The sequence below is a fragment of the Heteronotia binoei genome, chromosome 14 (assembly GCF_032191835.1).
Source record: "Heteronotia binoei isolate CCM8104 ecotype False Entrance Well chromosome 14, APGP_CSIRO_Hbin_v1, whole genome shotgun sequence".
Lineage (NCBI taxonomy): Eukaryota > Metazoa > Chordata > Lepidosauria > Squamata > Gekkonidae > Heteronotia > Heteronotia binoei.
The window spans coordinates 38475783-38497769 of NC_083236.1; the positions used below are offsets into that span (position 1 = coordinate 38475783).

General features: G+C 44.2%; 1 protein-coding gene across 1 annotated transcript in view; it reads right to left on the reverse strand.

Annotated features, from left to right (window-relative positions):
• VAT1L (vesicle amine transport 1 like) overlaps nt 1-21987 on the reverse strand; it is a 119423-nt gene that overhangs the window by 86659 nt on the left and 10777 nt on the right. The window contains exons 2-3 of the mRNA XM_060254431.1: nt 8209-8338; nt 4394-4609 (exon numbers count right to left, since the gene is read on the reverse strand). Of these exons, the coding sequence (XP_060110414.1) occupies nt 4394-4609; nt 8209-8338 (346 nt within the window). The remainder of the gene's footprint in view (nt 1-4393; nt 4610-8208; nt 8339-21987) is intronic.

Below are 21987 nucleotides of genomic sequence, written 5' to 3' on the forward strand. Positions count from 1 at the left end.
TACAGTACTTTTTTAAAAAAAAATGTATTTTAAAAGCGATTAGCAGTGTAGATGTGCATGCATCATTCATGCTGATGAGACAGGTGAACTTTCGGATTCATGTACTTATCACAGAATGCAAAGTAGTCTCAGACCTTATTTGGAATTAGCTCAGTTCTTTGAAGTGGAGACAAACTTCTCAGGAAAACATGCTTGACTTGTTGTGCAGCCAAATGTTACAAGCTGGACAAATGTGTATTCTGACATAGATAATGACAAATAATTGTGCCACTGCCAGTGCAAATGGCTGCAGGCTTCTTGCATGCTTTGCCTGGGGGCATGGTATCTTATTTGTCAATACAAATATTCATCATGATGATCAGTCTATTGAACAATCTATTGAACAATCTAAAAGAGCAAGACCATCCCTTTGGTCTATACCAGGGGTGTTAAAAAATGCAGTTTGGAGACCGAATGCGGCCCCCAGAGGGCTCCTATCAGGCCCCCAAGCAACTGGTTGTCATCTGCTTCCTTTTTCCTACTTCTTGCTTCCTTCTGCATCACAGCTCGCTTTGCAAGGCTTGCGCAATTGCACAGGAGCTACAGAGCAAAGCATCCTCCCTTGGGGAGGGAGAGGGGGAGGGAGAGCTTGCTTTGCCAGGCTCTCTCAATTGCACAGCAGAGCTCCTGAGCCAAGCCTCTCTTCCTTCTATTGGCTGAGGCTTTCCCCCCAGCGCCCTGGGAAAAGAAGGAAAGAGACAGAGCTTCCTTTGCCCAGTTCCCTGGATCCCATGGGAGAAATACAAAGAAAGCATCTTTAAGACCAATGAGTGCTAACATTTTAAGCATGTTTTTTTAAAAAAAAAAAACATTTGTGTTTGTCTGTGTCCTTTATAAAATTTATATCTCTGCTACCTAATCTTAAATAGGTACACAAATGGCCCAGCCCAACATGGCTCAGCCCAACTCGACATGGCCTGGCCCGACAAGGTCTGATTTATGTCAGATCCGGCCCTCATAACAAATGACTTTGACACCCCTGATCTATACTCTCTGTGGCTTCCTGTCTATCATTGATAGGGGTGCCATTTCACAGATGCCACAATGTGATGTGCATGATGAAATACTTCTCCAAAATGCTCCCACATTCCACAAGTGGCTGACAGAGAAAAAGGAAGTGGAAATACTCAGAAGGTTCTCGGGTCAATACGTCAAATCACTTTCCCCCATAAGGAAGTAATATTTCCCACTCCTTCCCCACTATGGCAACGCTGCTTTCAAAGCATTGCTGATCAAAGGGAAGGATGTGCTCACAAGCCAGCTATTATGATGGTTGCCAGCACCAGGTTGGAAAGTTCCTGGAGATTTTCTGGTACAGCTTGTGGAGGGGAGGGGCCTCAGCAGGGTAGAATGCCACAGAGTCCACCTTCCAAAGCAGCTGTTTTCTCTAGGGAAACTGATCTCTGTCATGTGGAAATCAGTTGTAATTCCAGTAGATATCCAGGCCTCCCCTGGATGTTGGCAACCCTAGATTGTGCAGAGGTACGAGAAAGCCAGTGTGCTCATTCCCATTCTTCCTTTCAGACATTCCATCAAGGCAAGAGGCTGTGTGTACAGGGCTAATATAAGGCAGCTTCATGTGTTCACAGTGTATTTGCAAATATGAGCACAGGGCCATAAAATTTACAAGGGATTATATCTGAGATGATGCTCCTTGAGATTTGCAAGACCCAGATCGCAGGTTATTACCACTCCCATCTCTTCTCCCAATTGTCTTCCTCCCTCGCCCCCAAAGAACAGACTGTAAGAGTCTTAGTTTAAGCAAGGACCTACCGTTTTTGCTTGTGCACCATATATGAGTCAATTATAACAACAGCAGCAAGTAATACCGTTCCTATGGAGTCACTGAGTCCCAGTTTACTTCTGCAGTTCTTGAGCAATCTTACCTCCCCCTCCCCAAGCTCTCTATTCTTTCCAAATCTCACACTTCAGATTTCCTTTTAATATTCAAAAAGAATAAAACAGACCTCCTCTGTACTGTACTGAGCTGTAATAAGATTATAAATTCCAGTGCTTTAGTGAAATGGTCTGGGAGGGGTCTTTCATCTTAAGCACAATTATCTTGGGCTAAAGAGATTTTCTGCTGAGATAACTTTATCCTTGTTATGCCAGTTGTAGCCTGCATGCATACTTAGGATTTGGGCAGACAGGGAAGAGAGGGCCCCCCCGAAACTTGCCATGTATGGAAGATGCAAGCCTTTTCTGACTGCTTTGGTTCAAGCCGAGAGCCTGCCTAGCTTTGTAGACCTTTACAGGATCCTCCTGTTGCTCTGCTTTTGGGCTGAAGTTGGACATCAGTGCCAGCTTCCCTGGGTTTCCTTCCTCTCTACCAGCTTTTTCTCCCGCCTCTCTCCTGCTATTTCCCTGCCTTAAAACAGGAAGAAGTTCCAGACATTGCATCTTGGCTAAGAAGACATTACACTTGCCCTACAACTGTACTCTCTGGATTAGTTTCTCATCCCAACCTTCCTTTGTATTACTTAGGGCGTTTTTGCACTCACCTTCAGCCGGCACGACCCCCCTCTTCACCGCGCAGGATCTGCGCGGATTTCGCACTAAATGCCGCGGAGCAGCTGGAAGAGCCGGAAACTCCCGTTGCAAAAACCGCGCAAACGGAAATTGCTTTTTGGCGGTTTACGTTTGAGTGGCTTTTCCGCCGGGAGCTTCTGGCTCTTCCGGCTGCTCCGTGGCATTTAGTGCGAAATCCGCGCAGATCCTGCGCGGTGAAGAGGGGGGTTGCGCTGGCTGAAGGTGAGTGCGAAGACGCCCTTAGTAATATTCCCTGTGAGATTTCCACACATCTCTCAATTCATTTTAATGGTAACTATCAAAAACTGCAGGGAAATTTAGATGCGATGGGCACATTCACATGGTGATTTCTACGAAACAATATGGCGCCATGATGTTGCAGTCACTGTGGAGGGCGTAACATGTCAGCCTTCTCAGGGTTCTGCTAATACACAAGATCAGAAAAATGTATAAACTTATATCAGGAAAACCTGTACACGAGATCCCAAAGTATTCATTTTGTCATGACCGAAGCCCCAAAGAGCCCTGATCTGGATGACCCCGGATAGGCTGGTTTCATCTGATCTTGGAAGCTAAGCAGGGTCAGCCCTGCTTAGTACTGGAATAGGAAACACCAGGAAAGTTCAGGGTTTTTACATAAAGGCAAGGAATCGGAAACCACTTTTGTTTGTCTTTTGTCTTTAGAACCTTATGGGGATCAACATAAGTTGCTTACAATTTGACTTTCTGCCACGAGGGTTCCAGGAATGGCTACAGCACCTGCTTTGAGGAAGAGGAATCAGACAGCTCAATGAGGGAAAGTCTTACAATCTTGTGCTTGTGTCTGTGGAGAAGGCAAGTACAGACTGCAGTCCTGAAGAAATCCCCATGGCAGATATGATGATGATGATGATGATGATGATGATGATGATGATGATGATGATATTGGATTTATATCCCACCCTATACTCTGAATCCCAGAGTCTCAGAGCGTTCACAATCTCCTTTACCTCCCCCTGCCACAACAGGCACCCTGTGAGGTGGGTGGGGCTGGAGAGGGCTCTCACAGCAACTGCCTGTTCAAGGACAGCCTCTGCCAGAGCTGTGGCTGACCCAAGGCCATTCCAGCAGGTGCTAGTGGAGGAGTGGGGAATCAAACTCAGTTCTCCCAGATAAGAGTCCGTGCACTCAACCACTACACCAAGCTGGCTCTTTATGGAAGCAGGACCCTGCAATGGAGACCCTCCCCCCACTCAGTTCAAGGGTGAACCTTGAACCTAAACCTCAAAAACAAAGAACCACCATGCTATCTACTCAAACCTCTTGCTCCATCTCACTAAAGATGCCAACAGGAAATAACAGAATGGAGTCACGGCACAAGATTTCAAACTAAGATGCTATCGCCCGAGAGAGAAAGGAGGCAGTAGCATCAGGGTAGGAATACAACAGCCCAAACTGGCATTTTCTAAAGAATAAAAATTGCATATTCCGCTTGACATACAAAAACCAAATACATGAAATACTATTACTGTCATCTAAAAGTAAACACTGTGATTTCTGTTCCTCAACTAACATTTAAGGTTTGAAGCCTTAACAACTTCCTGTTTTCTTAAAAGCTCACAGGACAATCAATAAGTTTTTCATGAGACTGGAAAGGATGCTTAATGAATACACATTAATGCTTACAGATGCGTAGATGTAAAGGGACAGAGAGGATAGTTCCATCATCCTATCTCTTTGACAGATGGGGAAATTTAAAATGAGATTTCAGAGCCAAAAGCAAGCTTCAACACATCCAACGTTATCATTCCTCATATGGCAAGAGTTAGAGTCAAGTTAAACTTACCACCCCGCCTCCTGCAGAGTGAACCAGCACCGACATGCCTTCTCGCAAGTTGGCGACTTCAAAAAGCATCATGTAGGCAGTGACAAAGTTCATAGGAAAGGCAGCAGCTTCTGAAAAGCTCATATTGTCGGGGATCTTGTACACAAATTCAAGAGGCGTGCACACAACTTCTGCCCAGGCGTTGTAGTTGACAAAAGCCATGACCCTGTCTCCAATCTGAAAGCAATTTGGAAGTGTCACATTCAGGGTATGGGATTCAGGGAGTGCCTACCTGAAAGGCTAAAGGGTGATCTCTAATAAGGGCTGGTTCACACATGCATCGCTGCATCAAAGGATAACTGGCACATATGAAAAGGGTATCACTGATCCAGGTACAATGAGTTTCAATGGCAAGCAGTTCACATCCAGCCTCCAGTCCTCACTGGCAGAGAGATCAAATGGTACATGATTATATCCAAACCAGCCAAGAACGTGAAAACTGCTATGGTGCAGGGCTTTTTTTGTAGCAGGAACTCTTTTGCATATTAGGCCACGCACCCCTGATGTAGCCACTCCTCCTGGAGCTTACAGAGCTCTTATTACAGGACTTACTGTAAGTTTTTGGAGGATTGGCTATATCAGGAGGTGTGGCCTAATATGCAAAGGAGTTCCTGCTACAAAAAAAGCCCTGCTATGGTGCATTAGGTCAAAGGTCTGTCCAGCCTAGCAATTTGTTTACCAAGGGCCAGCCAAATGACTCAAAGAATTTCCAAGCAGAGCAAAATGGTAATAGCCGCTCCCTACAATGCAAACTCAATTATCTGTTTTTCTTTCCTTTTCTTATAACCTATATTATGAGATAAAGTTACATGATTTTCTCCAGAGGGTAGCCATTTTGGTCTGTAGTAGAAGAGCTAGATTTGAGTCCACTGGCAACTTAGCGACCAAGAAGATTTTTGGGGTATAAGATTTTGACAGTCAAAGCTCCCTTCATCTCATCTGATCTGACAAATCTAGCTCCGAATTTCTCAGGAAGTGCCCTAAAAGAGCTTTCACAACAGATTTTTCAGGAGGCAGGCTGAATTCTTGCTCGGTCAAGCAGGTTTGGCAGCTGCATAGAAAGGCAGTGTGAAACAGTGCTTGAGGTGTTGGACTAGGACTAGAAAATCTGGGTTCAAGTTCATCCATGAAGTTTACTGGCTAACCTTGGACCACTCACGGTCTCCCGTCTCACCTTGCAACTGCCAGGTGAGATAGTTTGGAGAAAGATAACCTTGACATATACCTATTTCTCCTTGTCATCTGCACCAAATGAAGCAGCTGACATCCTAAACAGATGCTGAGAATGAATAACAGGCTAGATTTGAACTAACAAACTGAAGCCCAATCCAGACATTGTGGAAGTCCTATTGGTAACTGATTGCTTACTCCAACAACTTGAAATTCCTCTTGTTCTGGAAATACATCTCCTTTTAGGTTGTTTCAACAGAAAGGCACAGTGATACCCCCTTAAATGAATAATTGCATTTCACCCCCAAGAACTCAATATTGTAATAATACATTTCTTAAAACCCATAGGCTAGATCCAAACACATTGATGAATTGTGTTAATGTGTCAGAGAGGCTGGTTTTAGAAGAATACAGATTGGATTTTGACTGCAAACTTTGTATCATTGTACTTTCAGATCTGTATCTAACTGTATCAGCTCCTCTTGACAGGTTCTAAAATAGGAATTTAAAATACATTACTCCAGCAGCTGAAATTCTATTACAATCCAAAGGATATAACTAGCAAGAAATGGGAGGGGCTTATCTCAAATATGATGCAGCAAAGAGAGCAGGGTTTTTAAAAAGTATGTTGATTATTCCATATACCATGTTCAGATATACTTGCTAAAGTCTGTAAAAATAAAGTAAAACTAATTTATTCAGAAATGTTCTGTGCAGGTTTTGATACAGAAATGTACATATAGTTCAAGCAGTTCTAATAGCCCCATTTGAAAAGAGAATATAGAGCTAGAAAATACAAGAATGGCCAACTTCAATGATCAACAACAATGATCAAAGGCTATATAGAATCATCTTTCCTTTGAGGTTAGGCTAACTAGGTTGGGCGTCGGACTTCATAGCTTATTGAGCAGCACATGAAAGGGGTTTCTAAAAATGATCAATGATAGAGGAGGAAAGCCAATTGAAATAATCTATTCTTTCTCAAAACTCACAGCACATCATACAAGACACAATCTTCATATCTGATTCTGAACTTGGCCGCATTGTGTGGATCAAACAATCCACGTGGTGGTGGTAGTGGGAGTTGACAGGCAGGATTGAGAGAAGGAAGAAAAGGGAGTGGGGGAGGAAGAAGAAAAGGGAGCAGTGAAAGGGGAGGAGAAGGAAGTGTCAACAGGGAGATGAGAAGACCCCTTGCTTGTTGACTTACAAAACTCTTTGATATGATGGCCATTAGCTTAGGGTGGCTCTTAAACTGAGAGAAATTCACGGAAGATACAGCTATCAATGTTCCAGCTGCAAATGTTCAGAGGCAACACACCTGTCAATGAGTTACACTAATGGATATTTTCAGCCATTGCTTCTACAGAGATGCTTAATTCTAGGTCAGTTATTATTATATGCTGGCATTTCATCTTTTAAAGATTTTTTAAAAGCAATCTGGCAGGTCTGTAACATGATGGCATCATTCTGAAAAACAACCTTACCTTTTAATTGGGGAAAGTGCTTCATTGAAATTGGAGTGACAGGTCTGCTTCGGCAATGTTCACTAACAAGACATCATTCTTTTGGGTCTACCACAACGCTACTTAGGAAACACATGTTCAAAACCATTGTGGGAGCATGGAGCAAGTTGTGTGCTTCTGTCAATGTTTTCCATTATTATTGTGGTGATGGTTGTTCAGAGCTGGATCCAAAGATCCATTCAGAGATATCTTCCATTCGTGGAAGGGTCCTTCTACTCACAGAGGAAGTCTTCTGTTCATGAGAGGAGACTTCCAGACACAGAATTCTTCTGCTTGTGGAAGAACTACTGAAATTGTGTTATATACATTATTCCAGCCAGGGCTTTTTTTGTAGCAGGAACTCCTTTGCCTATTAGGCCACACACCCCTGATGTAGCCAATCCTCCTGGAGCTTACAGTACGCTCTGTACTAAGAGCCCTGTAAGTTCATAGAAGACTGGCTACATCAGGGGTTTGTGGCCTAACATGCAAAGGAGTTCCTGCTACAAAAAAAGCCCTGACAGCTATCCTTAAAATCAACATGTAAAGTGGACTTATATGCTTGTATTTCAGTTGGGAAGAGAGAAGGGCTGAAGCTGACAGACAGTGGTCTACCCAAGACTATCGACTGGATGGGTTCATGGAGAACCAGGACTTCGTAACTTCATAATTTAAATTTTTAGCCACTATGCCTACTAGAACAAAGTAGTATCAGACTAATTGATTTTTTCTTGTCTCTGGAACACAACCATTTTAAAACAGAAATGATAAAAAGAAGAATTGCAGATTTATACCCCGCCCTTCTCCCTGAATCAGAGACTCAGAGCGGCTTACAATCTCCTATATCTTCTCCCCCCACAACAGACACCCTGTGAGGTGGGTGGGGCTGAGAGGGCTCTCACAGCAGCTGCCCTTTCATGGACAACTCCTGCGATAGCTAATGCTAACCCAAGGCCATTCCAGCAGGTGCAAGTGGAGGAGTGGGGAATCAAACCCAGTTCTCCCAGATAAGAGCCCACACACTTCACCACTACACCAAACTGGCTCTCGAAGGTAGGAATCTCCAGATCCCAAATGATATACAGTTAAGCATTACATTACCTCATAGCCTTTCACGTTTTCACCCAGAGCTTCTACAATTCCAGAGCATTCAAATCCGGGTACAAGTGGGGTTTTGGGTGGGTTGTCAATGTTCCCCTGCCGAACCATCAGGTCAATAAAATTTAATCCACTGTAAGTGCAAGAACCAAGAGAAGATTATATGAGAATACACATTTTAGAAAAGGGGAAAAAGAAATCCAGAGTAAAGATCAACCAGTTTCTCATCACATTATCATGTGATTATTAAACATTCTAGAATCTGGTACGGAGATGATAGATATAGTCTGTCAGTAAATGCTTTAATTGTCTCTATCTTGAAATTATCTTTAACATTTTACTCAAAACCAGGGTTGCCAGGTCCCTTCACCATTGTGAAGGGGGGATTTGGGGGGTGTTCTGGGAGTACCCAAAAGTGATGTCATCATGTTGGCAACATCACACACAATGCTCTGCTTTGGGGGCAAAACCCCACCCCCAAAACCAGACTATTGCTGTGCAGCATCCCTGGCAGGATGATGTCACCCAGAAGTGATGTGATTGCACTGGGGATGCTGCACAGTGACATCCTGTTTGGGGGTGGGATTTCCCCACTGGTCAGCTGGCCAGCACTGGATTGAAGTCCCTAAAAGTGGGGGAACCACTGATGGGACCTGGGTGCTGGCAATTCTACCTAAAACCTAGAGAGCCACCCCCCAATAGCTGAATTCCTAGTCCTAGGAATTCTCATTATCTGACTGAGAGACTGAAAGCACTCAGTGGTAGAGCAACCAAGCAGCATATGTGGTGCTAGAGTAGGGTTTTCCTTATGGGCTGATGCGCTTGCAAGGCAAACTTCCCTGAGAGTAAACCCATTGAACAGATATGCTTAGTACTGTACCAATAGCTGTTTCTTTATAAAGAAAGAACAAGGAGAAGCAGGAGGAGGAGGAAGAGGACTGGATTTATACCCCATCCTTCATTCAGAGTCTCAGAGAGGCTTACAAGCTCCTCTCCCCACAACAGACACCCTGTGAAGTAGGTGAAGCTGAGAGAGCTCTGAGAGAACTGCTATTTAGAGAACAGCTCTGAAAGAACAATAACTGACCCAACATTACCCAGCAACTGCATGTGGAGGAGGAGAGGAGGAGATGGGATTTATATTTCGTCCTTCACTCGGAGTCTCAGAGTGGCTTACAATTTCCTTATCTTCCTCTCTCCACAACAGACATCCTGAGAGGAAGGTGGGGTTGAGAGAGCTCTCACAGAAACTGCTCTTGAGAGAACAGCTGTGAGAGAATTGTGACTGGTGCAAGGTCACTCAGCTGGCTGCATTTGGGGGAGTGGGGAAAAACCTGGCTTTCCCGGATTAGAGTCTGCATTTTTAACCACTACACTAAACTGGCTCTCAGAGGAGAATCCTAGTTATTTTTATCACACAGCAGGGAAAGCTGAGAGTTCCAATTTGTTTCATTGGTTTGATCAAGAAAAGCTTTAATCACAGATTGAAATTTCTCCTTTGATAAATCAGCATGCAGCTTTGATTGAAGGGGAGACCAACATAAAGTCCAAAGCTACATGTCAGCTACTCTTCTTCTTGTGCCAAATTTGGTTTTAAAAAAAAAAGATTGTTCTTTTCCATTTGTATCCTGCATATATTTTTCATGCCGGTGTGAAATTGCTATAATTTTTGTTGTTAGGAAAAAGAATTAACTATAGCCAAACCTAACAGCTTCATGTTAGTATGTCCTTTAAATCTGGGCATTCTATATTACCAATTAAATTTGAATTTACTAAAATTTAAGCCATTATTGATATGTTAGCAAAGAAATATTCTACATTTAAAATGCCTAAACAGATGGCTTTTCCTTCTAACAATGTTTATTAAAATGGTATAGAATTTAAAAGAAATGTCAATATCTTCTAACAGGGCTTTTTTGAGCAGAAACACACAGGAATACAGTTCCTGCTGGCTTGGCATCAGGGGGTGTGGCCTAATATGTAAATGAGTTCCTGCTGGGCTTTTTCTACCAAAAAGCACTGTCTTTTAAAAATACACATAGAGTGAGATGTTTTGAATTATGCGGATATATTTAAATTTTTGGTTAAACCAGCTGATTAATGAAATAGTTAATAAACCCTATCAAATGCCAGTGATTTCAGTTCTCTGCTTGTTGCTGATGGGTTTATTCTAAGGAGCAGGTCTACTCTGAACAATATCCTGTGTTATTAAATGAGGTTTACTGACAGGAAGGTGCTCCTGGGATTTCAGCCAGAGTTGTTTGTACCGCGAATGCACGTTGTACCATTTTGTATGCAATTTGTATCTAATGCCAATTTATTGACAAAACAGTAAATATCATTGAAAAAAATGTGTACATTTGGGAGAGGATGTGGGACAAGAAAGGGGGAAATTAAGCAAAGCAGAGGGTTTGCTACATCAAAAAGAAAAGAAAAATCAAAACACAGATTTGGGGGCTGCAATGGCAGGGAAGAGAAACTTGAAATCATCCTTACTTTGGAGTTCAATATTCACACCTGGCTGATTTGTGCTGTAATCCCACTTTTAGCCTCATACATGGTAGAAACTGGCTTTCATAGCTGGATTGGGGCAGCTGTCTCTGTCTTCAAATAAGCTTACTGGGTGAGTTTCATCATCACAGGGGGGCAATTACTTTAGCAAAACTCAGAAGAATGGCATTATTACTGCCTTCATGAATGGTCACTGGGCAGGTCTGGTATACATTGGAGCTTTCCATTGGAATGTCAACAGTCTTGAATTTCCTGGCTGTTTGACCTTGCTATTTACTTTCCCCACCCTCTATAGCTCTCTGTGCTTGCAGGTGGGCATGTCGGTATCTACTGAGCTCAACCTTCATGCATCCCACCAAAGCTTCTGCCATGAAAACAGTGTAATCCCATGCAGAGATGGCACTATCAATCAGTCTTTGAAGTCCACCACAACTTTCATTTGTTTGTACAAATGCATTTATAGGATTGCCAACTTCCAGGTGGGCTGGGGATTAAAGCTATACAAGCTTCCACAAATTCTTGCCTCAAAAAAACAACATACAATAATCTATGAAAAGTACAAAATTTCTTATAGAATCAACCATAGATTAAACATGCAATAAGAATGTCCACTCCACTCATCCCCACAGTCCTTCAAATCACAATTAATGCAAACTTTTTCTGAGTGGGATGGTCTGGGCTGTAATCTCAAGAAGTAAATGTTCTCACAAGAGTCCAACACTCCAGTATGAAAAATATCCAGCGCAGCTTGGCAAAATTATACATGCGACAAGGTTGCACTTGAACCCTCATTTCACTCCAGCTTCAATGAGCTTCCAAGAAATTTTTCTAACAAATTTTCAGATGAGACACTTATGCTTCAATTTACCAGTCTTAATGACATCATGCAGACATCATACTGGGGATATCACACAGAAACACTCTGGTATTTTGGGCAAAACTCTAGAGTTTCCCCCAAAATACAAGGGTGTTGCTTTGCAACATCCCCTGTGTAATGATGTTACTTCAGTGTGGTGTCATCATGTTGGCTGGCTGGCTGGCAGTGGGCAGGAGCCTGCAAAGCTGGGGGATTCGCCACTCTCACCTAGGAGCTGGCAGCCATAATACCAGTACACCTATTGCAGAGTAACTTGGATTGTCAGGTCTCTCCTGGCAATCAGCAGGAGATTGGAGAGGGGGACTTACCAGAAGAAAGAGAAAAGCCCAGGCCACAGTGCTGGCATCGCACAGGAAGTGATGCCATCATGCCAGCAACTTCCAGGTAACACTCTGGTATTCAGACAAAAGCTCTATGGTAAAACTCCTTATACTACAAAGTTTTTATCCAAATAGAAGAACATTGCCTGGAAGTCACTGGCATGATGACGTCACTTCCTATGAGATGCCAGCAATGTGGTCTGGGCCTTCCTCTTTCTCCTTGTAAGTCTCCCTTCTGGCCAGATGATCAGTGGCTGGGGCAGGGCAGGGCCTGTAGTTGGAAGACCCTCCATCTCCACCAAAGGGGAAGGTCTGGCAATCCTAAAAGTAACGTAACTGTAGTAATTTGATATGACCTTCAGTGTCTGCATTTGTTAAGAACTACTCTGCATTAAGAAGCCCAACATAATTTCCATCTAAAAACACACTTGTGCAGGCAAGGAAAAAATCACCTGAGGTTATTCTATTGACCAGAGCAAACGGCACAAAAATAATCTCTTATCCAAACAGTGAGCTGGAGACAGAATGGAAAATAGAACTGGACTGAAGGGTCACTGTCAAAGACATATCTAGCAGAATGATTTTTTTCTTTTTTAACGTCTGTTGATACACACGGGATTCCTCTTGAGGATCCGTTAAACAAACCGGACGAATGAGTCAAAGAGAACTTATCTGAACAAGCAAATTACCCTTTACTACAAATTTCAGAGTGTTGATCCTACAGAACAGTGAAAAAACTGAAAGCCCTATCTGACCTGCTAGTGTTGGGTCTAAGATGGCAGTGAGATCCTCCTCATGACATAGCAAGGGAGAGGAAAGAGAGAAAGGAAATTCTGCATGATGTCCTAGCTAAATCATACTTTCTTCATGTTATGCATGTCAACACTGTATCTTGGTTTAGGAATGTAGACTAGAAATGTGTTGTATGTGATGACTCAGAGTCTTGTTCCACCATCAGAACCCTGGCCACAAGCCATGAAGGACTAAACTAGGAGTGGCCAAACTTGCTTAATGTAAGAGCCACACAGAATAAACATCGGATGTTTGAGAGCCTCAAGATGGAAGGAAGGAAGGAAAGAAGGAAGGCAGGCAAATAGATGGGAGGAGGGAGAGGTGGAAAGAAAACAGCTTTCACTTTAAATGCATTCTCCAAGCCACCAGCTGGCTTGACTTGGAGAAGTGATTTAAAGAAACAAATGCCTTCTCAAAGCTGGCCAATGGGGTGGTGGGTGCTTTGAGAGCCACACAATATGTGTGAAAGAGCCACATGTGACTCCTGAGTCCCTGGTCTAAACCTTTACTTAGGGACTCCATTTTGCCCAATTGGGAGGGGACAAGGAATATTCCCAACTCTGAGAACTAATGTAAAGATGGACTTTTAAATGCTGCAGCTTTAAAAATTACTAACCTATCCTAATTTCTGAAGTACTGAATGTTGGGTTAGAGGCAATGTGTGTTTTCACCTTGAATAGACAGTGTATGTTCCTTTTAATTTTGTCGATTACACTTTCTTATATTCTGAATGCTGAACCCTGTAAACACATCATATCCATCCTTTATGTTGAATGAGTAATAAGGGGGAAGAATTATTTGCTTTATAGTTATATATTTGTGTTGTCTTGTTTCATGTCAAATGTACAAACCATGCATTTCTATATGCCTACTTTGGGGGGGCTTAATTTTATCCTGTCTTTTTAATTATTTTTAATAGCATGCAATAATTTTTATTGCAGGGTCCTTCTATTATTTGTATCTAATTTATGCTCTGGTAGATCCCCCGACGAAGCTTTTATGCTGAAACATGAAGGGGCTTTCTATAATAATGAAGAAGTTGTCACTTAGCATCTCTTGTCTCTTTTTGGTTTGCTAGTAACAGGGAGGGGCCGCATGTAACCTCGCACAAGCATAGACGGAGAGACACTGCAACTAGCTGCAGCCTCTAAACAGCAAAACTGGATGTGCAAATCTATCTAGAGAAGAGCCTCTCTGGTTTGCTGGTGGCAGCAGTGAGTTACTGGCCAGTTTTTGCTAGGGATGCCACGCTCCAAGTGGGACCTGGGAATCCCTTGGGATTACAGCTCATCTCCAGACCACAGAGATCAGCAAGGCTGGTACATCCATCAGGCAGCCGTAGGTGTTTTAAATAGTGTGGGAGGAAGGAAGTGGCAGAGGTGTGCATCTGGACACGCATCCGGATCACAGCGCCCACAGCCAGGCCACGCTGTGCTGCTTCAGCAGCTGTAGTGAAGCTGGCTGGGCACTGGGGGGAGGGGAAGACTGGGGGTGGGGTGTGGGCTTTTTCTGCAGGGGGTGACTTGCCTGGGGTAGCAAGCAGAGCAGAGCACTCTAGCAGTAGTGCTGAAGATCAGTTCCCCTGGAGAAAATGGATGCTTTGGAAGGTGGACTCTATGGCACTGTACCCCACTGAAGTCCCTGTCTTCCTCAGACTCCATCCTCAAATCTCCAGGAGTTTTCCAACTTGGAGCTGACAACCCTACACCCCATTTCCTGTGGGTGACCAGAGGGGAGCTGGCAAGCCTATTATTTATTATATTCAATTTATGAATTGCCCAATCCCTGCTATTGCAGGGCTCTGGGTGATATACAATATAATGCAACATTAAAATTATAGAATAGAAATAAAAACAGTACTGAAATGGCAATCTAAAGAACCTTAAGTGGTACAAATTATAGCTTTCTTCTCATTCTGGACTGTGATCACATTGTGGATTTGGGGGGAGAGACAGGTGGTCTGAGGCATAGGAGGAGGGTATCAGCCAGAGCAGAGACCGCTGCTGCTCTCAACCAAAAGTCCAGCGAAGCATCTCTGCCTTACAGTCCCTGCGGAACTGCATGAGATTTTGCAGGGCCTTGATGGTGTTTGGTGGAGAGTTCCACCAGGTTGGGGCCAGGTCTGAAAAAGCCCTGGCCCTGGTCAAGGACAGCCAGGCATCTTTGGGGCTAGGGATCACCAATAGGTTGTTGTCTGAGCCTGAGGAGCATAATGCCCTCCTGGGGACGTACCTCTCCCAAAGTAGTGGAAAGACTAGGGGAATGGTGCCACCAAGAGGAAACTTGGGATGGCTCTGCAGGGTTTCCCAACCTCCCAGCAACCCAGAAGGCACTGGGGTTTATGAGACCATTTGTTTACAGGGGTACAGGACCCAGAGAAGTCATGCATGAATACTTCATGCATGAAAATCATGGTCTGGTCATGAGATGAACTGCAAATGCAATTCTGAAGATAGCTAAACTCATGGAGGGCAGGGAGAGGGACCTAGGTCATTCCTTGCCTGGGCCCCACTTGGTGTCAGGGCTGCCCCATTCCCAGTTGTATATATAGTTATGCAATATTCCTATAAAGAAGTGTTTTCTCCTTACATGGAAAAGCCCTATCAACCACATCTCTCATCCCCACTACTAAACCAGGGGTCCCTGACCTTTTTGAACTTGCACACATCTTTGGAATTCTGGTGCAGGGTAGTGGTAACAGCCACAAAATGGCAGCCATGAAATCGCTGCTGCGGGAGGCGAAGCCAGCCACAAAATGGCCGCTGTAGCTTACCTTCAGTCGCACAGGCTGGTAGAAGCTTTTGCCAAAGCAATATTTTTTTAAAAATAATCTGCACAGCCATCTAAATCTCCAATGGCCAATGAGAAGCCTTGCTGGACAAAAGCTCCACCAGATCCCACCCACTTTCCAAAAACACTTGGTGGGCACTGGGAAAAGTGTCACTGGGCCCCATGGTGTCCACAGGCACCATGTTAGGAACCCCCATACTAATGAAAGAAAACTGAGACAAACTTTTTTCCCTGCTGGCTGTAGACAGTCATGTAGTAGCAGTGTGTGTGTGTGTGTGTGGGGGGGGAATCAACCCTGTGCAGCATTTACGGAAAGCCTTTCATCATGTTCCCAATATTGTGCGAAAAACCCTTGAGACACATGACTTCCTTCTTTGTCTCTCATCTGAATATCACAAAACAATTCATACTGTTGTAAAGATACAAACATATTTATGCTTTCTCTCTCTGTACAGATGCCAAAGAATTCTACGTCTTAGTGGGCTTTGAAGTCCCCTGACAAAGTAGGGACGTAATTGCGGGTTGGGTGTGTGTGTGTGGAAATCGGCAAACAAAATTTTTTATGATGAAATGCTAGTGGAAATGAGCCTGACTTGGCTGATGCTGGAAAGAATCTCTCTCATCCAGCACTGCCCCAGGATCACTACAGGAAGAATGTGCCATTGATGCAAGCATTGATCCTGCTGGTCATAGTAGCAGCACTTTCAGCCACGCGCATCATCACTCACTGCTGTCGTGGAAAGGGTGTACAGGTGGCTTGTAAGCACACAAAGGAAGGGGGATGTGAGTGAGAGTTAGGGTTGCCAGGTCCTCTGGCCACCAGCAGGGGGATGCGGGGGTAGGGTTGCCAGATCCAAGTTGGGAAACTCCTGGAGATGTAGGGATAGAGCCTGGAAAGGACAGGGGCCTCAGTGAGGTACAATGCCATAGAGTCCACCCTCCAAAGCATCCATTTTCTCCAAGGGAACTGATCTCTGTAGTCTGGAGATGGGCTGTAATTCCAGGGAATCCCCAGGTTCCACCTGGAGGCTGGCATCCCTAGTTCCTGGTAGTGGGCAGAAGAAGGAAGCAGGGGCCCCTGGGTTCTTTCTGCCCACAGTCCCTCAAAACCTGGAACTGGCTTTGCGGCCCAGTATGTGACTTCGCTTACTATTAGATCTTGAGTTTTTACTGGGATGGATCAATATACTGCCATTTCAAATTTTGATAGTGCATCCCTTGGGAAGCAAAATGTGCATCCCTTGGGACTAGAAGCACTAAACTTTAAGTTTCCAGGTAAAGAGCCTGAGGAATGTGGGTGTTTGCATCAGTGGGACAGAAGGAGGAGGAGACTAAATTAGATTTATACCCCACCCTTCACTTGGCGTCTGAGCAGTTTACAATCTCCTTTCCCTTTCCCTCCCCAGAATAGACACCCTGTGAGGTAGGTGGGGCTGATAGAGCTATTTTGAAACTGCTCTTGAGAGAACAGCTCTGATAGAGTTATGATTGACCCAAGATCACCCAGCTGGCTGCATGTGGAGCAGTGGGGAATCAAACCCGGTTCTCCCAGATCAGCGTTTGTGCACTTAACCACTACACCAAACCAGCATGAGTGTACACATACCTATGTCTTTTTTTCTGAGTCCTGATGTTTCCCAGATCAAGAAAGGGGCAGTCAAAAACCACAGTGCCAATCATGGAGTGAAATCTCACAATAAGTCACTAGTCACAACCAACAGGGCAATGAGAATAGACAGAAGGGTTCAGGGGGTGCCTGCCACAGGGTGCTCCATCATCTTCTGTTATGAAGCCCCATCCGTAAATGACAACCCAGCTCAAACAACAAGTAAAGAGTAAAGTCCTAGATGCAACCAATACACCCAGCTATCTTACAAGAGCTCAAGAGACTTCAAGGAACATGCTGTGGTCTACTGAAGACCATACAAAGGAGTCAACTCCACTTAAGAACGTAAGAGCCCTGCTTGATCAGACCAGTGGATCTAGTCCAGCATCCTGTCTTACACAGTGGCCAACTTGTTTCTCTGAAGGTTAAACAACAGGGCATAGAGGCCAAGGCCTTCTCCTGATCTTGCCTCCTGGCTCTGGGATTCAGATATTTACTGTTTCTGAATGTAGAGGCTCCCTTTAGTCACCATGGTTTGTAGCCACTGATAGAACTATCCTCCATGAATCTAATTCCTTTTTAAAGCTGTCTATGCCTGTGGCCGTCTCTACATCTTCTGGCAGCAAACCCAACATTTTAATCACTTGCCATGTAAAGAATAATTTTTTGTCTGTCTTGAATTTACTGTTAATCAGCTCCATTGGATGCCCTTGAGTTTTAGGGAATGGAGTTCTGGGGAACAGAGAAGGGAAAAAGGAACAGAGACATGTTCTATATCCAAGTCAGTGAATGAAGCTGATATGCAAGGGCAGACTGGCCATTAACTTGCAGGAAAATTTCCCAGTGGGCCAGTGCCCTTGGGGGCTGGGGGAAGCAGATCTAAGCCCCAGCGACTCTGCCCAAGCCTCGGGGGCTGCTCGGCTCAGACCTTTCCTTAGCAATGGAAGTTGGTTTGCTCCAGGGCCATTTTTCTTCACCAGTCTACTCCTGTTGACACGCAAAGCCAAGGTGGCTAAGAAGGCTGTGAGCCTCTTTTCCTTCCTTCCATCTAAATATCTCATCTCATCTTCTTCAGACCTACAGCTGTCTCCATGTGGCTGTAGTCTGACCCATGAGTAATTCCATTGATTGCTCTCATGCAAAGCAACACCACGTGACTATCCAGATTTCAATGCGACAGCGGAAGCAAACAGTGACAAACCAAGACCGAGAGGGTCTGACCCAGAAAAAAGAGAATGAGAACCTGCATGAATACCAGACAGTGTTCATAAGGAAATTTAGGTCACTGGGAACAGCAGTGGAGATGATCAGAAGCCAGCCATGCGCTCAGAATTGATAGAATCATCAGTCTTGCCCTTTTCTATATACAACAAGTTTTGGGGAGGGGGAGGCATTCGTTTTCTGTTTGAAACATTTCAAACATTCACATGTGTTCAAGCGAGCCCACAGCCCAGGTTTTTCTGATTGTAGCCCCAACCTTGTAGAACAACATGCCCAAAGCAGTCAGAAGGATGCCTCAGTTAATGGCTAAAAAACAAACAAACAAAAAAAAAACAGTTTTATTTCAGAGAGCTTTTTCCAGCTTTCTATGGGCTTTTTGTTGAACTAGTGTTTTGTGATGAGTCTACTACAGGCAGGACTTTTTTTGTAGCAGGAACTCCTTTGTATATTAGGCCACACATCTGTGATGTAGCCAATCCTCCTAGAGCTTACAGTAGGCCCTGTACTAAGAGCCCTGTAAGCTCCAGGATTGGCTATATCAGGAATGTGTGATCTAATATGCAAAGGACTTCCTGCTACAAAAAAAGCCCTGACTACAGGTATCATTCAACTTAGGTTAGAGATTCTGGTCACTGCACCTCAAAAAGAATATTATAGCATTGGAAAAAGTCCAGAAAAGGGCAACCAGAATGATTAAAGGGTTGGAACACTTTCCCTATGAAGAAAGGTTAAAACGCTTGGGGCTCTTTAGCTTGGAGAAACGTCGACTGCAGGGTGACATGATAGAGGTTTACAAGATTATGCATGGGATGGAGAAAGTAGAGAAAGAAGTACTTTTCTCCCTTTCTCACAATACAAGAACTCGTGGGCATTCGATGAAATTGCTGAGCAGTCGGGTTAAAACGGATAAAAGGAAGTACTTCTTCACCCAAAGGGTGATTAACGTGGAATTCACTGCCACAGGAGGTGGTGACGGCTACAAGCATAGCCAGCTTCAAGAGGGGGTTAGATAAAAATATGGAGCAGAGGTCCATCAGTGGCTATTAGCCACAGTGTGTGTGTGTGTGTGTATAATTTTTTTGGCCACTGTGTGACACAGAGTGTTGGACTGGATGGGCCATTGGCCTGATCCAACATGGCTTCTCTTATGTTCTTATGATTGTTATAGGGTTGCCACGTCCTGGCTATTGGCAGGGGATGAGGAGGGACCTTACCAGGACCAGGAGGAAGGCCCAGGCTATGTTGCTGGTGATGTGACGATATCAGTTCTGGCGTGTACCAAAAGTGACATCATCACGTTGGCGACACCATGGCAACACTCTGACATTTGGTAGAAGTTTCAATGGTAGAAATGGCTTCTGCTAGCTGATCAGCAGTGAAGGTGGGGCCTATTGGTGGGACAACTCCCACCTCCAGCAGGGGGCTAGCAATTCTAGATTGTTTACAGTTGATTCCCCCCCTCCCAAACCACCCCCCCTGTAAATTTTAATGCCCTTGGCATGTTTGTTCTAAGCTGCCTTTGGTCAGCAGGGAGGAAGGCTGGATGTAAATATTTTAAATAAAGGGAGAAAAAGAAATTAAAATAACAAACAAAATAGTGTTTTCTTTTAGAGTGCTGTCCACATGGATTGCATATAGTACTGCTATTCATCATCATCATCATAAATAATAGTGATAATAACTTTATGCACCATTTCTTTTAAGCAGTAAAATATCCCAGAGGCAGTGTTTGGTTTCCTTCATAAGAGATTGTGCCAGTGGCATGTTTAGATGTGCTTATAGGCCATTTTTTTCTCCCATAAAGATTTCAGATTTTTTTCATCTCACCTATTCTTTTTTTTTTTTTGGTGATTTTTCCTGCTTCAAAGGTTTTCTTTGTGTCCCTTTTGCAATATTTTTTCACCACTGCATGGTATTTTTAATTCAATTTATGTGCCATTCCTGCTGGCTCCCTCTCACCTTGGATGCTCTGGCTGATCTCTCTGTCCACTGCCTGCTGTGGGGAGAGAAATCAGTGTCTCTGATGCCGATGTTGCTGCGGTTTCGAAGAACTCATTCACAAACAGTTTTCAGGTTGGCAAAGACATGTTGACAGGTGAGAAGAAAGAGTGAGGAACCAGACACCGTTGGGGCTTTTTGCAGCCATGTCTGGGCAAAGGGAATGTTTACCCTCCCTGCTGATCCATGGAACTGAGCTTTCGATTCATATTCTCCACCTGTCCTTATTTATCAAGAAGAGTTGCATGGTCTCTAATGTGGGAAAGGGTTGTGGCTCAGTGGCAGAGCATCTGCTTGGTATGTGGAAAGTCCTGGGTTCAATCACTGGTATCTCTGGTTTAAAAAAGGAGCAGGAAGGAAATTACATGAAAGAATACATGAACATATGAAGCTGCCTTATACTGAATCAGACCCTTGGCCCATCAAAGTCAGTATTGTCTACTCAGACTGGCAGCGGCTCTCCAGAGTCTCAAGCTGAGGTTTTTCAAGCCTACTTGCCTGGACCCTTTTTAGTTGGAGATGCTGGGGCCATTTAGACTCTGGAAAATGAAGGGAAGCAGGAACATCTTCTTCCCTGATGCTGCAGATCCAAGCAGAACTGAGTCTTGTGGGTTTTAAAAATGGCTTTTCCTGACTCTGGAATGGGTCTTCAGGGAAAGCAAACCAGCTCTGGGGAATCCCAATTCAAATTGTCAAAAACCATTAACATGCAGTTCAGCCCCTAACTAAGCATGTGTAGGATTGTTCTAAAAGTATCTACATGCCGACAGCATTTCTTCTATATATAGGGAAGGGGATATTAATACACAAGACACAGAAATTGTTTAACAGAAATTTAAAAAATTGAAAAGTACCCCGCACCCTACAGAATTGGTCCCATTTCTTGAAGCAATAGAGGATCACTTGTCTTCACTGTTCAGATTCAACAATCTAGATGACAATATGCTGCTGGTGAAAAGGCTAACACCCTGACATATTCATTATTTGATCAGAGACGAGCAAGGAGTGGCCACGATTCACAGGCAGGGCACTGGGGTTGTGTGCTAAATGTCCCAGATTTCAATCCCTGTCATCTGCAGTTAAAGGACCTCAACTGTTCGGAAAGACCTTTCTCTGCCTGAGATCCTAGAGAGCTGTTACCTAGGGTTGCCATGTCTGTGTTGGAAAATACCTAGAGACTTTGGGGGTGGGTCTGGGAAAGGGCAGGGTTTGGGGAGGGGAGGGGCCTCAGCATGGTACAGTGCCATAGAGTCTACCCTTCAAAGCAGCCATTTTCTCCAGGGAAGCTGATCTCTGCCAGCTGGAGATTAGTTGTCAAAGTGGGGGGTCTCCAGGTCCCACCTAAAGGATGGCAACTCTACTTACCAGCAGGGGTGGAATTCTAGCAGGAGCTCCTTTGCATATTAGGCCACACACCCCGGATGTAGCCAATCCTCCAAGAGCTTGCATAAAAGAGCCTTGTAAGTTCTCGGAGGATTGGCTGCATCAGGGATGTGTGGCTTAATATGCAATGGAGCTCCTGCTAGAATTCCACCCCTGCTTACCTGTCAGAGCAGATGATACAGAACCCAATGGATTGATTGTTCTGGAATAAGGCTGCTTCATAGGAGAATGATCAAGCTCAATCATAAGGGGAGGGCAAGGAATGGAGATCTCTCAGAATAACC